A 16,824-nucleotide genomic window follows, 5' to 3' on the forward strand; every position below is an offset into this window, starting at 1 on the left:
GACTGTTTTGGTTTGTTTGTTCGTTTGTGTCGTCTGTACCAGTTCATGCGTTCTTCGTGTTATGTAAGTTCCATGTTCAGGTCTGTCTACATCGGTTTTGTTATTTTGTAAATTCTCAAGTTTGTTTAGTTTTCGTCTTGTTTAAATAAATATTCATGTCGTATCACAACGCTGCGTTTTGGTCAAATCCCTACTCCTCCTCTTCGAACGAAGAGGAGGAGGAAAACCGTTACACAAATAGTATTTTACTGGGTGACTTTCACTTTTACTCGAGTCATTTTCTATTAAGGTACTGTTTCTTTACTTTTACTCAAGTATGACAATCAAGTACTTTTTCACTTGATTCACAAAACTTACCCCTGCCCTTATACCTGTGGGGTACAGACTGGAGTTTACAATTAGTTGGCCCGCCATTTCCCAGTAGGTTGGACAGCAGAGATATCCCTTAGATCCCAAACCAACTCCTATCTCCTACCTCCTTGGCACTTGTAGAGATCTGAGATGACTGGATCCGTGCCCACTTCTACCGTCAGGAGACCCAGTGTGTGCGCCCATAATCTACTCACAGGAGAGAAACGTACTTTAGAGCCCTTCCATCTACACTGTAGAGGACAAATAACACACCCGAGCCTGACTATTCAAAACATGTCAGCTAGGTAGGCACTTAGGAGTACTCTACCTCACACACTGTTTAAATAAATGGTGGTCTTCAGTTTCTGTTGAAAGTATAGAGGCAAGGCTAAAGTGAAGGCTGACTTCAGTGTTTGATACAAACAAATCGTTTCCTGAGTAGGAATGAAGACTACAGTCCTAAAGCCAACTCAGTGCTCTGCGTGACAGTGAGCATAACTCACTACCCTCGCCTCCTTTAAAAAGTTCACAGCTAATAATCCCTCAATATAAAAAACAAGATGAGAAATGGTACCAATTTGTCTTCCAAAAGGCCAACCTAACGCCCACAAGGGTTAAGTCCCTTCCAATAAACCCAGTTGTGATTCATTGGGCTGGAGAGAGAAAGAGTTAGAGCTGCCATGGAAAAAGCCATGACCAGACGGTAAGGTAAAGTTTATACAATGACCTGACCGACCAACTCTTCCCCACCCTCCACCTTGTTTTGCACACACACACTATGTCGACTATGCCAACATCTGTCCGCAATCACAGGTCTCTCAAATCAAATTCAAATTCAGGATGACTATATGACTGGAAGTGTGTGTGTGTGTGTGTGTGTGTGTGTGTGCGCGTGTGCACGCGTATGCGTGTGTTGGTCCAGGGTCCAGGCCTGGACTGAGTTTGAAGAATGAGTCTCTATCAGGTTTGATACTTTAAGGTGGAGATAGTGTGTCATTTTCATCATGTTTCATACATCTATACAAGACTAAGAGGAACATTGAGAGGAACATTGCAAGGTCCACCACCGGGCTGAGTGCAGAGAGAGTGCAATACTTTATGATTTACAGCACCAGAATGACGACAGATATCCTCTAAGCATATACTCATAATATATTCAATATTATGTACAATGATACATTACTGTACCCATAAATATAACGATGAGAGCGCAGAGAGATGAAAGAACTTCACTGGGGAGAAGACTTGTATTTCCTTGTACACTCTTTATTTTCTTCTTCCACAGGTCAAGTGCTTGGCTAGATATGGCTACTCGGATCTGAGTAAAGGGTAAGGGCCACTTCTGGATTTAACAATGAATTTAATCCCTTCCTTTCTCTGTGAACCAGACAACCCCAGACTTCCCCTCTCTGCTTCAAAGAGAGGTAAACACAAACAACTTGTAGCAAATGAAACAATGCCAAATCGCAACCTTCGGCAGCCATTTTGATTGGAGGTAAGCTCCTGTAACTGTTCCCAGACCTATGTGATAGTATCAGATTTAGCTAGGTTGTTGCTGTTTTTCCACCAGTTCTGCACCCTTATAAGTACAGCACAAATTGATGGCTGGACAGGGTGGCCATCCAACAGCTTGAGTTTTGAACTTCGAGCCGGTTCAGTCTTTTGAAGATCCAGTGCTTTATTCCGTGTTTTCGTCAAATGAAGGGCGAGAGCAGAGAGAGACATTATGCTCAATTCAAAACAGCATCATCCACGCCAACTCGTCCGACTAGACTCCAACACTGTCAGACGGCATCAGTATCAGGAAAACAGCAATGCTGTGAACATGAATAACCATGGTCAGTGATTTTCAGATATACATATAAATGGATTGTGTAGAATGGTCATAGCGCCAAATTCCTCGGCCTGTGTTCTTGTAAATTGCCGACCTATCCTACAAGGGTTCTGGTTTTCACCACTAGGGGCAGAATTCCTTGCTCTAATAAGAATGTAATATCAGTCAATAACTGCAGGGTGAGCAGAGGGGACCAGGGTGGTAGCTATTACTTGAGGGTAGAGACCAGGCAGCGAAGGTACATTTTCCATCCACTTCATGCCTCAAACCTATTCAATCTGAGTATCGTACTGGATACCCTCCCTCAGCAAATCTGTTTACATTTCCCATTGTGCAACCTAAACTGTCCTTGGTTACGAAACTCACAAACAAGTATATCTTAGTCCCTTCATGCCAACAAATACTTTGAGAAGGCAGATGACATATAAATGGTATTTTCGTTTGTTTTTCCTTAAAAGCACATCAGTTTTCTGAAGCGCTATATCATGGATTCAGGTACAGAAAGATGTGATAATTGAGAAGAATGCAAAATGACACAGCGCTCATTTCACTTTATGAAGCTGGTTATAGAACTAAATGCTACCCAGTAAAAGTTCAATGGGTAACATTTAAAACTGTTTTCAACAGATTTAATAGTGTATTAAAATCATTTCTGCGTGTCTTGTGAAACACTATGGTAACAATCTTTGATTTGCCATCTAGAACTGGGAACTAACCGCAGTTTCACCCTGTCCCTGCCAAACAATATAAACATCTCTGAATTGTATAACTCTAAATATGTAATTCTTTGATTAGCTCATGTTAAGAGTGCAGTTTTGTTAATGTTGCATGTTTATTTCTTGACATGTCAGATAGAGCTAAACTGAATTCTACCTTCACAATAACCCTATAATTTGTATCATACTACAGCTATTTTAACAGCATTTTATAAATCATATTTCAGATTGAAGTAGAATTTCAGATCTGAACTCCATCATGACAATAATGGCACCGTGCTTCAAATGAATGTCAAAACAGAGAGGGTTTTTATAAACTCCATTTGTTCTCACTACAAACAGTTGATTCTTCATTTTAATTCATACAATTTACACTCCCTCTGCAATCTACATAATTACAGTGCTACCAAGACAACTTCACTAACTAAGGTCTGTGTGTCAGTTTCCTGTATGTTATCCGGACAGATTTTCTTTATTTCAAGTCAAACTTTAATTTAACTGGATGTATTTTTGACCGTAAAAGTAATTTAATGGTGCCAGATTGTGGTATATCATAAATAGCTGCTTACTTGTTACTGGTTTGTTTATAAGCACCAACAACAGTGGCTCTATGGTAACGAAATAGGTTTTCCCATGTGTTCATTTGTTCTTCGCTATGGCAGAGACTTTCCCTCCAGTGGCTATGACGGTGATTTCAAATACTTGCTTGGATAGGACACTTTAATAGGCAGCTATGCCAAATGATTTCTGGTGAGTGTTGTTAATAGGGGGGAAACAGACGCAAAAAAACAGGCACAAAATAACCAACTGGTGTTAGTTCTGGAATTGCACTCAATTTAGGCTCTGTGTTTATATCACTGTATTTCTCAACATACATTTGTCACAATTTGTATTCAATTCAGCTTTAGTACTACAGTAATGTTGACTGATATCATGTGTTAAAAGTTTCCATTATAGTGTAAACCCCAATACATTGCTTCAGTTGACAATTGGGAAAATACTTTGTCGATATGTGGATCCACACATAAACAGTGGTTATGAAATCTGTAGGAACGCTATGTCATTGCCAGCAGCTGAATATATGACGCCAAAATACATTGTGATTGACTGGTTAATCAACAAGAACAAGAGAACAGAGAGACCTTTCAACCCCAATCCTCCATTCAGTGTTTACTGACAGGGTGTAGGAGTAAAGGGTGACAGATTGAACAATAATTGAACTCCTACTTTTTCAAAGAAGTTAACTTGCGACCATGGCCTGTTGTCGTATGGGGACCTACTTTGTGGAGTGTTGATTAAGTTGATTTTACAGATTGCATATCACTCCTCTTTGCCAGCCAAGTCAAAGCTGTCAGCTATTCTGTGGTGTGCTTTACTGTCCTTTCTGTGACTGTTTGTTTTTACTGACACTGTTTCAATATGTGTGCTGCAGATAGTTCATGCTCCGTGGTCAATGTGGTCGGTCAGAGGTTGTGTGTGTCTTTCCACTCCCTGTCAGACAGCAACACCTGGGCGACCCAACCAAACCAATCACAGTCTGGGGTGTCTACATCCCTGCAGCCTGAGTACAGAACATATCAACGTGTTAGCAAACATTGGCCTCCCTGGCCCAGTCCACATGATTGGTAGTAACAAAGTCATGATACAGTGAGGCTCTATTTTATTCTATCCTATTCTATTAGTTTCTATTCCATGTGATTATAATCCTGTCCATTGTGTCTCCTTGAAGTTGTTGAATCTTTACCAGTAAGTCCCTATTGGGAGCGTTAATCATTCACTTCAGTTTCCTTCAGAATTTAATTATCCAATATTATCATGTGCTGGAAATACTGTCCTACTACTAGGATCCATTGGCCAAGCTAAGCCATCACAGAGAAAGAGGAGATGGAATAAAACAAGGCCTTGTACAGTAACTGTCCATATTTTGCAAGTGTATTTAATGGATTGTGGTTTGGGGAATTTCAAAAGCCCATGGACATAACAGCATTTCTTTGTTGAAATCAACAAAAAACTCTTCAAGACAACCCTAGGCAACCATTACCACATTCATCATTGAACCAGCAGCAATAAGTCATCTTTATGGGAAGAGTGTCTGAAAAGTTCCCAGCATCATTGAACCATGCGCAACCACATGGTAACAGGGTTATGGTAGAGCCCCGCAGCCCGGGAATACCTGGCTATCTATTATATACTATTGCATGGGAGAAAGTGGCTTTGGAAATGTTTGGTTGCCAAAGTGCATGCACTAACATAAAATTATCTGAAATTGTGTATATTAAAAATGTTTTAATCTAGCATTCAAGTATAAGATTAGAGGCCCAGGACAATAGCCAGTATTTAAATTGAAATTCGTTATTGCACATAGCTCTGAGGGCGTTCTCCATGATATCAAAGGTTGCAAACGATTATGTAAGTACAATATGTACAGTTTGTCCTCGTTGTATATATCATAAACAACTCCACTTTTAAAGGGGCAGTCTGCAATTTTTTAAATGTAAATTAATGATACTGTGTATATACCCATTGATTCTTGAATAATGTAACCTCTTGAGCTTAGTTCAACTGTCGTACTCCATCAGACCCAAAATATAAGCTTGTTTTACTCTTTTGTTTGTTAACAATGTAATTAGAAACGATCACTGTATAACCTCAAAACATGGTTACAGCTATAATTTTGATATCATGGATACTCAGTCCTTGCATCCAAAGCTCTGTGCCTCTGTCTATGAATTTCAGAGTGGATACATTTCTCCAGCCCCATCCCTCAGATGTTTACCAAAATAGTGGCGTGGTCAACCTCTTCATTATTGTTAGAAATGCAGATTGCCCCTTTAAAGGTATATCTCTCAATTCAATTCAAGGGGCTTTATTGGCATGGGCAACATATGTTAACACTGCCAAATCAAGTGAAGTAGATAATAAATAAAAGAGAAATAAACAATAAAAATGAACAGTAGACATTACACTAACCAAAGTCTCTCTCTCTTTCTCTCTCTCTCTCTCTCTCTCTCTCTGTGTGTGTTATATTTCCTGAAAGCTCTTTGCACCAATAGCGAGCAGCCCCACTGTACTTGGTGCGCGAGCTACAGTGAACCAGCGCTCTGGATTGGTTCGAGTAGCAGAAAACGCAGCCTTTATGTTCGCCCAACTGGAGGAGTGTACAGTATGTTAATGTATTAGGAATGACAGCATTTTTTAAAAAAAAAGAAAAAAAAGGAAGGAGTCAAATGTGTTCGGTTCACGCACGACATTTCTAGCTGCTGTGCAGTTTGAAAAGTTTGTTTAAACTTTTACAATCAAAAAGCTATTTTGGATTTATCGGTCTGGTCTACGAAGAGGAATAGTTTCTGCGCATATTTGGAGCTTCGACGTATGAGACGTTCTGTACATTGGCGGACTCCTTGTGGATATTTACATGATACAGAGCTTTATCTAGTCGTGTGTCTTCGAAAACTATCTGCAAGAATAAGAGGGAAACGTATTGGATAGTCTTATTCTATAGACTTTCTTAGTGAGATAGATATACATCATGTTGGGGAGTACGGCGCAGTACGCCGCTAAGAAACGGAAGAAGCCTGTTCAGAAAATGTAAGCAACTCTGAATATAATTTTCAAGTTAAAAGATACGGCTACTTTGTGTAAAAGGAATGGTTACATTGTCTTACAGGTCAACCAATGCTACTATTAAAGGTTATAACGACACAAAACAATAAACCAAATGTTTAATTTCAAGGTTATTCTACTATTATGTGTATAGTAGACTTTGTGTAGCCTATCGTATGGCACTTATTTTCACTATAGGCTATGGGTTCTGAGCTTCACTAAATCAAGTTACGCAAATAAGACCTTTTGTCATAATTTTATGGGTGAATGCATGACTGCATTTTTACGATACACACATTGATTGACGTGTTATGTATCAATCTATAATTGATCATATTCTATGAATAATATGCATATTATGATACTGGTTTTGTGTTTAAGTTGTGTTTAAGTTGGTATAGCTCAGGATATCTGCAGTGATTCTGCAGATACAACGATGCCCAGCTGATTTAGCCTACTGTCTCGTTCCAAACCATTTTCATTCGATTTGTTATCTATACAATCTCTATTTAAGTTCTCAGTATTTTCCACAGTAGCCTGCTATAAATTCTTCCTCAAGTCTTTAGGGTTACCTTAAGATTGAGTTTTGGTGTGTAGTTATGGTCTGGCATGGAAATGGTAGTCTTGCGTTAGTCATAATCAAGTTGAAAATTGGCTGCGCTCTCACTCAATGCTTACATGGGGGAGGGAGAGCAGGGAAAACTGGGTCGAAATTTTGTAATTTAATAGACCTGCGGTTTTTTTCCAATCATGAGGAACAAACTTTTTTGCATTCCAAAACTTTTTCCTCTGCAAATTACCATATTTCGAAGTCACACAAAGTTATACAGTTGTATTCTCTGGCAAAAAAAAAATACTTGAACAAATCGTTTTTTTAAAATGTTTCAATATATTGCACTATTCAGAACATTTTGGTCCCAAGATTCCAGCAAAAATCTTATTGTCGTTTATCTGACTTTCATTAATCTGCATGTCCGGTCCTTATATTTACATAAAGAGTTGCGTTCATGAGATGTCAATAAAAAAAATAAGGTCCGTCTAAGCGTAAACTTGATAAAAAAATGAATTTATATGAAAGCTGTAAGTACATCAATTGTTTGCTCACTGGGAAATGAATATCCAACTTGTCAGTGACAACTGTGTTGAGTTTGGAGTTTGTGTCAGCAATTCATTGACCATATTACAGTGTTATTGACACACGTCCTGGGATTTCCAACGATCTTCTATATTGAAGAACCCCTTACCTTCTAATGACTCTTACGTAGCTTGTGAGCAACATAGATTTTTTTTAAAAACACATGTGCGTGTTCGTGGGAGTCTTGGCGTTTCATAGAAAGCACCATTCGGACTCTACAGACATTTTTGTATAAAAAAAACTGCCTTTGGGTTCCGCCCTTGTCTCACAAATACTGCTCGAGCTCAGCCACCGGTAATCAAGCAGACTAATGGTTGGTATTTACGGATGCAGAAGAAATAGACGATTCCAATGGTACAAGAAGACTGTACCTCAGACGCACAATGTTCTAAAGTTAGAAGAGTTAGAAGTCCGAAACGCACCAGCGATACGGTGGGACTCATTGAGTTAATACGTATGAGTAATTACTTTATTATTACCTAGTTATAACCTTATGGCCCTATTCAGCAAGTATTTTACTCAATTTTGAAAAGGTATTTTCTTTCTCCAATCTCCACACGTTCTACCAGACCTATATGTAAACATGATCTTTTCATTGCTCTCTCCCTCTATCAGATTTCCAGAAGGTTGGAACAATGGCACAGGGTAACCTGTTGGCCTTTTAAAAAGAGAAGATTGATGATATTACATTACCTACAGCAGGAGACAGTGTCTACAGTTCTAGTGTCCAATAGAGTGAGCTTTTTCTACCTCCACAATGATATCATTGTGTGGCTGCTGTGTGCAGACCAGGCTTAGTCTGCCTCTTAAATGGCACTCTATTCCGTATATAGTATAGTGCACTACTTTTGACCAGGGATCATAGGGCTCCCTGGTAAAATGTAGTGCACTATATATGGAATAGGATGCCATTTGGGATGCATCGCTAGTGTTTTAGTAGACATTCCTCTGAGTATGATACTCAGTCAGCCACTATCACTAGGTCACTGACTTTTAGTTGGTGATTTTCCCGCTGGGAACAATCCCTTTCAGAACAGAAAATGCATGACTCTTTGTGATTTCTCTGTGAATCAAATGAGAGTGATCCAAAAATTCAACAAACATTTAACTTTTTATCTAAGAGACTCATAGACAGACAGACAGACAGACAGACAGACAGACAGACAGACAGACAGACAGACAGACAGACAGACAGACAGACAGACAGACAGACAGACAGACAGACAGACAGACAGACAGACAGACAGACAGACAGACAGACAGACAGACAGACAGACAGACAGACAGACAGACAGACAGACATGGAACCCGACAGGCAGACAGACACACACAGACAGACAGGCTAGACCCTGGCTCTCCAGTCCACACCAGACCCTCGGCCACCCCTCCACCCCTGGCTTGCCACTTGTCAGTGATGTCACATGGCTACATTAACTGTAACGGACCTCACCAGAAGCTCATTACGGTAACACTTGAGCCAGAAGTGACTCGGCTATTTTCGGCAGCAAATATGTCAATGGATTAATATGACTTTGATGGTGATGACCATGCATTCACATTCCCACATTTTAAAGCTTTACTTTAAGGGACCCCTATTCCCCATCCACAGGTGTGGCTACTACCTTCCCCATTACTTCACAGACAGTGTCCTGACTGTTTGGAAAGAATGTTAGACAGTATTTACCTTGTCTTTTTTTCTTCTTTACCAAACAGTTTGGAAAGAATGCTAGACAGTTTTGATGTACTTGTTATTTTAGACATATAACCTAATCTTATTCAGGGGTTGTTGCTACACTGACTCAGACAAAGTACCTTTGTTTGGGAGTCTGGGAAAGCAGTCTTGCAATAAGATGGTAAAACTGCCAAGATAGATAACACTACACATCCATTGTTTTAAGAATTGGACCTACAGTATGAGTCATGGTGAGAGAGCCAGCGAGGTGGGCAAGACGAACGCTGCAGGTTAAGCCATCTGAGTTTAATTCCAGTCTTGTTTTGTTGTGGTGGACCAGAGACAGATAGAGTTCTACTGGAGGTTATCAGGGTGGGAATGACCTTACCAGAGCCGGGCTCAAATAGTATTTGTGCACTTTCAAATACTTTAGCTGCCCTTGGTTGAGCTTGCCTGGTGCAAAATAACCAATAGAATAGGCCCAAAAGGCAAAACCCTGTCCATCTGGCACTCCGTGATGGCTATGTCAAATGTTGAAAGTATTTGCTGGAAAACAAATACTATTTGAATCCAGGCCTGGGCCCCGCTATTTCCAAATGTGCACAGGCCTCTCGTGTCATGTGTCGGTTACAACACTCAAAATCAGATTACCTAGATCTGGTTCCTCTATCACTCCTCCTCTGTTCAGCCATCAGGTTGACCTTTGGAAGACTGGCCTGTTATCTATTTTGGTTCAGATCTAGGCCGACTGGTTTGAACTGTTTATGGAAAGGTTGGCCATTTTAATGATGTACGCCAAAATGCTACAAGAAGCTAGCACCTATCTTATTATAAATACATAAGTATGTAAACATCACTGTGTGGCCCTTGCAGTGGTTAAGAATACACTACTGTAACATTGAACTACGTGCACCCGTATCAAAACATGCTAATGTCACTTGGAATTTGTCATTAACTTGTGATATCACCTGTGCTACAACAATGAAGGTGCCTCCGTCTGTGTGAGGTATCCAAGATGGAATCCAAGATGGTGGACTGACAGAGATGGTCTGAATGAAGGGCCTATTGTCCCCAAGGCCAGTCTCTGGTGTCATCACTTTCCCTTGTTTTCTGGGAATGTATAATTTGGTTCCAAACCTCTGGCTTGAGTTACTGTTGAAATCCCTTCGGGTAAGCCCTTGCTGGTGAAAATACAGTGTTGGGTTACAACAGACCTCCATTTGACAACAATGGCTTGGTTTCTCAAGACAAGGTTCTCCCAAACATTGAACCAGGAAATTCAGAAGTGGGAGAACTTGTTGCTTTTAATGATTGGTAAGAGTAGACAATGACACACTATGTTAACAACATTAATAAGGTTTAGGGTTTGACATGTCATCTATGTCTATGACAATTCATTTCTAATACATTTTTCAGTTTTTCTTCTATGTCTGAAAGTTCATTTCCAATAACATTTTTCACATCGTTTTTTTTTGGAATAGATGATTGTGATGTACAGTATATTTGACACACAAAGCTAATATTGCCTTGCTTATCAAATGCCTAAAACAACTCTGACCAGCCTAATATAAGCTCTTGGACTTAAGGCCTTTTGTAGTTAGTTGAACATTATAATGGATTAATTATGCTATTTGACAGTTTACAAAGAGAGTTAAGTACATTTCTAGGAATATGCCAGAGAGAGTGCAGTAGCTGTGACCCAAAGGTGCTTGGTGAGACTTACTCTAAGACAAAATACCTGGTACACAGAGGCCTGTATTTGTGAGGAATCAGGATGACCTGGTTCTTTACTTGAGGTTGAGAATCACATCTGCTTCAGCTACTCTTCAACTATCAAACGGGATCGAGTCTCTGTATGTATCTGAAATGACAGCGTATTCCCTATAGTTCACTACTTTTGATGCTATAGGCCCGGGGGGGTGTCATACAAATGTTCCACGCGGGCTGCATTCAATCTTCACCGAGGTCCGGAGGGCCGCAGTTAAAATTGAGCTTGCCGTCAAAATGTGCAAAAAACGTGTCCTCTACCTATCGCTTTCGGAATGTTCGATGCTTATTGACTGTCAAGCTTTCGTTTCGATGACTGTTAGCTAGCTGGACAGAGTGAAGAGACTATTCTGTGTGTACTGAGCAAAAATGTTTCATGAGCTGAAATAAAAGATCCCAGAAATTGTCCATATGCACAAAATGTTTTTTTCTCTCAAGTTCTGTGCACAAATTTGTTTGTATCCCTGTTGGTGAGGATTTCTCCTTTGCCAAAATAATCCATTCACCTGACAAGTGTTGCATATCAAGAAGCTGATTAAACAGCATGATCATTACACAGGTGCACCTTGTGCTGGGGGACAATAAAAGGCCACGCACAACACAATGCCACAGATGTCTCAAGTTTTGAGGGGACGTGCAATTGGCATGCTGACTGCAGGAATGTCCACCTGAGCTGTTAACAGAGAATTTAATGTTCATTTCCCTACCATAAATCGCCTCCAACGTTTAATTTTTTTGGGGAGGGCAGTATGTCCAACCGGCCTTACAACCGCAGACCACGTGTAACAACGCCAACCCCAGACCTCCACATCCGGCTTCTTCACCTGTGGGATCGTCCGAGACCAGCCACCCGGACAGCTGATAAAAATGAGGAGTATTTCTGTCTGTAATAAAGCCCTTTTGTGGGAGAAAAAACTAATTCTGATTGGCTGCGCTCCTGCCCAGTCATGTGAAATCCATAGTTTAGGGCCTAATTCATTTATTTAAATTGACTGATTTCCTTATATGAACTGAAACTCAGTAAAATCGTCGAAGTTGTTGCATGTTGCGTTTATATTTTTGTTCAGTAAATATATTTATTTACTCAAACCGCCCGCTGGCCTTGAGTTTGACAGGTGTGATAGGGAATAGGGTGCCATTTTGTACATTTGTGAACTTGAGACATCTCTGTAAAAGACAATTGTTCTTGGAGGTTTTTGGGTCTGGATCACATTTCCTGAAGTGGCCCTATGTATGTTTTTTAACAGCCTTAGAGTCTTCTTTAGTGCCCGAATTCACTTCAACAGAAACCCAACAGTGGACAGGGGAATACCCTAACATGAATAGCACACGGCTAAAATCATAGAGTAGATCCATAGAGTAGATCCAACTTCATTAAGGACTAAATTGATCAGGCATTTTCACATTACAATAAAAGGAAATCAGATTCCATGAAAGATATGCACTACTATTCCATTCTCTTCTTTACCAAAATATTTCTTACAAGGTGGTTTCATCATCACCAGAGAAACCAGGCTGTTTAGCAGAGACCGGGGCTGCTTGTCACACTTTCTACTTTTGTGTTTAGTTCTCAGCACCAGTATATCTTAGAAGACTCTTTTCAACAATAATAGAAAGACCAAGTTCTTGGGTTGAAACGGGGACCATAAAAAAAAAACTGCATCAATTTCAAACCCCCATCATCGAACCGTAACTTATTTTTCTCTCTTTTTCAGTCCTAAACCCCCTCCTACAGATGGCATCAAGTCGAACCCATCAAAGCGCCACAGGGATCGGCTGAACGGAGAGCTGGACAAGTTGACCGGGCTGTTGCCGTTCTCAGAGGATGTACGTGCGAGGCTGGACAAGCTGTCTGTGCTTCGGCTCAGTGTGGGATACCTCAAGGTCAAGAGCTTCTTCAGTGGTGGGTGGCACATACTCTGACTCATAGATAAACCAACACTTTAGCTGCCTCATAGGGCACATTGTAGCGAACTCTTACGACAGAGGTGAAGACTGTTGGATTGAGATCTGTAGTTTTTGGTTTGAGGCTTCTTTTTCTCCCTTCGTTTCGCCTCGCTTCTCAACTCTTGACTGCTAGTCTCTCTCTCTCTCTCTCTCTCTCTCTCTCTCTCTCTCTCTCTCTCTCTCTCTCTTTCTCTATCTCTGTCTCTCTCTCTCTATTTCTCTCTCTCTCTCTCGCTCTCTCTCTCTCTATTTCTCTCTCTCTCTCTCTCTCTATTTCTCTCAGGAAACGGTTTATATCTGTGTTGCCGTGTTAATTGCACTTTGAGTCTCTGAGGCCGATTGTTGAGTAGAGGGCAGACAGAAATATGGTACCTCAGAGTGTCACATGGCCAGACGCAAGCTTCCTTTTCCTGTCGAGCAGCAACACATGTTCTAAATATCATCACACACACACCCCCGTCCCCCCAACGCCCGGCCCCTCTTAACTCCCAAAACAGCAGAGGATGTTCTTGTGGTCGGAGATGTTAGCTAGCACTGCACATGTACGCACGCACATACACACCAGAAGGATTGACTGTCCTTGCTAGTTTCTGCCACACATAACTTTTCCTCAAATAGTTCCTGCCCTGTCCAAAATAGCATCAATTAGAAGAAGACTGCAGCCTCGTTGCAAGCTAGGCCACGACGAGAGCTAACAGACACTCCGACAATTTTTTTTTTGTTGGTCTGGGCATCCACCGACATAGCAGTTAGCTATACACACTCTGCATCAACAACAAAGGCAAATCAGACAAGGCCCTTTGCATATTGTATGTTTTGGACCTAACTTCCTTGGCAACCAAAGATGTTAATGTAACGAATGGAGACATGCGTTTATTGCGTTACTAAGTAAACGTTGCCAGGGCGATGGCCATACACAGTGCGAGTAGTCATGAGCTGCAAGCCCCAAAGCGGTTAGGAGATCCCGTTTTGTTTCCATCCTCTTTTACACCACAACACACACAGCAGCAGCAGCAGAGCCTCTCTCCCTCACCCTCTCTCTCTTTCTCCCCCTCACTCTCTATCCCCCCCCCCTCTCTTTCTCTTATGGAGCAACAGAGAGGGTCAGAAGGACAGAGAGGGTGTGTGAAGGGAGTTGGAAATCAGGCGTTGAACTCTGACTACACCCACACTCTACTTCCTTTGCAACCCCTTACCCTCCTTTCCTTCTTTTGTTCCCTCCCTTCCTCCTTCCTCATCGGCCTGTGTGAAGTTCAAGTTCACAAACTCCCCCTCCCCTCAAACAAACGCAACAGGATCCTAGTAGAGTGGTGTACTGTGCTTGCACGGCATGGTCCGAAAATGAATTGTCTTATACATTATATATTAGCATTTTTACATTATTAGTTGCTATTAAAGAAACTAGAACTTTAGTTCAACTCTATTTAAAGTGGGCTTTGTATATTTTATGCACACATTTTCTCAGTGATGCAATTTTGGTCAACCTCAAACATGCTGTGGTGGTCAACTCCCCTTGTCCGCTTTTATTTTCATGACCACAAAACGCTTTGGTCATGCCTGAGCTATGTAGATGTATGGAGAGCTCAGAGTAGGTTGAAGTGGCTGGATGTTTGGCTCAGGAGAAAGAGACCTCTGTACTCTGAGGTCCAAGCTGGACCTGCTCTTTTATTTTTTTATTTAACCTTTATTTAACTTGGCAAGTCAGTTAAGAACAAATTCTTATTTACAATGACGACCCACCCCTGGGGCCCCACAAGGGTGCGTTCTCAGCCCTCTCCTGTACTCCCTGTTCACCCATGACTGCGTGGCCATGCACGCCTCCAATTCAATCATCAAGTTTGCAGACGACACTACAGTGGTAGGCTTGAATACCAACAACGACGAGACGGCCTACAGGGAGGAGGTGAGGGCCCTCGGAGTGTGGTGTCAGGAAAATAACCTCACACTCAACATCAACAAAACAAAGGAGATGATCGTGGACTTCAGGAAACAGCAGAGGAAGCAACCCCCTATCCACATCGACGGGACAGTAGTGGAGAAGGTGTAAAGATTTAAGTTCCCCGGCGTACACATCACAGACAAACTGAAATGGTTCACTCACACAGACAGCGTGGTGAAGAAGGCGCAACAGCGCCTCTTCAACCTCAGGAGACTGAAGAAATTTGGCTTGTCACCAAAAACACTCACAAACGTTTACAGATCCACAATCGAGAGCATCCTATCGGGCTGTATCACCGCCTGGTACGGCAAATGCTCCGCCCACAACCGTAGGGCTCTCCAGAGGGTAGTGAGGTCTGCACAACGCATCACCGGTGGCAAACTACCTGCCCTCCAGGACACTTACACCACCCGATGTCACAGGAAGGCCAAAAAGATCCTCAAGGACAACTACCACCGGAGCCACTGCCTGTTCACCCTGCTATCATATAGAAGGCGAGGTCAGTACAGGTGCATCAAAGCTGGGACTGAGAGACTGAAAAACAGCTTCTATCTCAAGGCCATCAGACTGTTAAACAACCATCACTAACGTTGAGTGGCTGCTGCCAACATACAAACTCAATCTCTAGCCACTTTAATAATTAATAATTGGATGTAATAAATGTATCACTAGTCACTTAAACAATGCCACTTTATATAATGTTTACATACCCTACATTACTCATCTCATATGTGTATACTGTACTCTATACCATCTACTGCATCTTGCCTATGCCGTTCGGCCATCGCTCATCTATATATTTATATGTACATATTCTTAATCATTCCTTTACACTTGTGTGCAATGTCATACTTTTTAAGCTCGCTGCTTGTGAAAGCATATTTTGATTTGCTTTATAGACTTTTGTTAATCTTGACAGTTTAAAAAGCTCAGGCACTTTAATTGAAGTCGCTTTACAGTTTTTTAAGGTAGTTGTTGTGAAATTGTTCGATTACTTGTTAGCTATTACTGCACGGTCGGAACTAGAAGCACAAGCATTTCGCAACACTCGCATTGACATCTGCTAACCATGTGTATGTGACCAATACAATTCGATTTGATTTGATTTGGTCTCACCATGGTGGTTATCTTTAGTGTGGGACCCCAGTTCAGAGTAGAAGTGTCAACCAACCATTTCCACACTTGATATCGCTCAGATATCTTCTGATTGAGAATGAATCAGAATATGCATGACCTCACAAAACAGCTTGTAGTTGCAACATTATTCCCATATCAACAATATCCACACATGGGGAATAACAGTGCATGTTAATAGATGTGTGTGGCTGAGCTCACCATGCGTTCCCTGCTGCAATATGAACAGTGGTCCTTCAAGGCCTTCTTCGTACCATGCGGTTCCTATCTCTGTGTTTGACTCGGCTGACCCTGTAACGTAAGGGAGTGTCAGTGATAGTGTGGGAATGGAGGTTTGACACTGTACGAATCTGAACTGGGGTCAGTAAAGTCGAAAGATCACCACCGTGAATCCATGTGACTCCATGGTGAGACAAGAGACAGACTCTGTAGCAGTGGGGCCCATGCAGAGTGCAGAAACCCGGGGGAGATAAATACTGCGTGTGTGTGTGTGTGTGTGTGTGTGTGTGTGTGTGTGTGTGTGTGTGTGTGTGTGTGTGTGTGTGTGTGTGTGTGTGTGTGTGTGTGTGTGTGTGTGTGTGTGTGTGTGTGTGTGTGTGTGTGTGTGTGTCCATGTCCGTGTGTGTACTGTCAGCAGACAGGGAGAAGGCATACTGGGAACTAGTGGGCCAGTAATGCTGATCATGTTGGATCACTGGATCTATGGTTCCTGACAGTGGTCTGTGT

General features: G+C 41.5%; 1 protein-coding gene across 1 annotated transcript in view; it reads left to right on the forward strand.

Annotated features, from left to right (window-relative positions):
* Positions 1–6,430: 6,430 nt before the first annotated feature.
* Positions 6,431–16,824, forward strand: part of LOC120051250 (aryl hydrocarbon receptor-like) — an 85,261-nt gene continuing 74,867 nt past the window's right edge. The window contains exons 1-2 of the mRNA XM_038998010.1: positions 6,431–6,489; positions 12,794–12,981. Of these exons, the coding sequence (XP_038853938.1) occupies positions 6,431–6,489; positions 12,794–12,981 (247 nt within the window). The remainder of the gene's footprint in view (positions 6,490–12,793; positions 12,982–16,824) is intronic.

The sequence above is a fragment of the Salvelinus namaycush genome, chromosome 7, assembly GCF_016432855.1.
Source record: "Salvelinus namaycush isolate Seneca chromosome 7, SaNama_1.0, whole genome shotgun sequence".
Classification (NCBI taxonomy): Eukaryota; Metazoa; Chordata; class Actinopteri; order Salmoniformes; family Salmonidae; genus Salvelinus; species Salvelinus namaycush.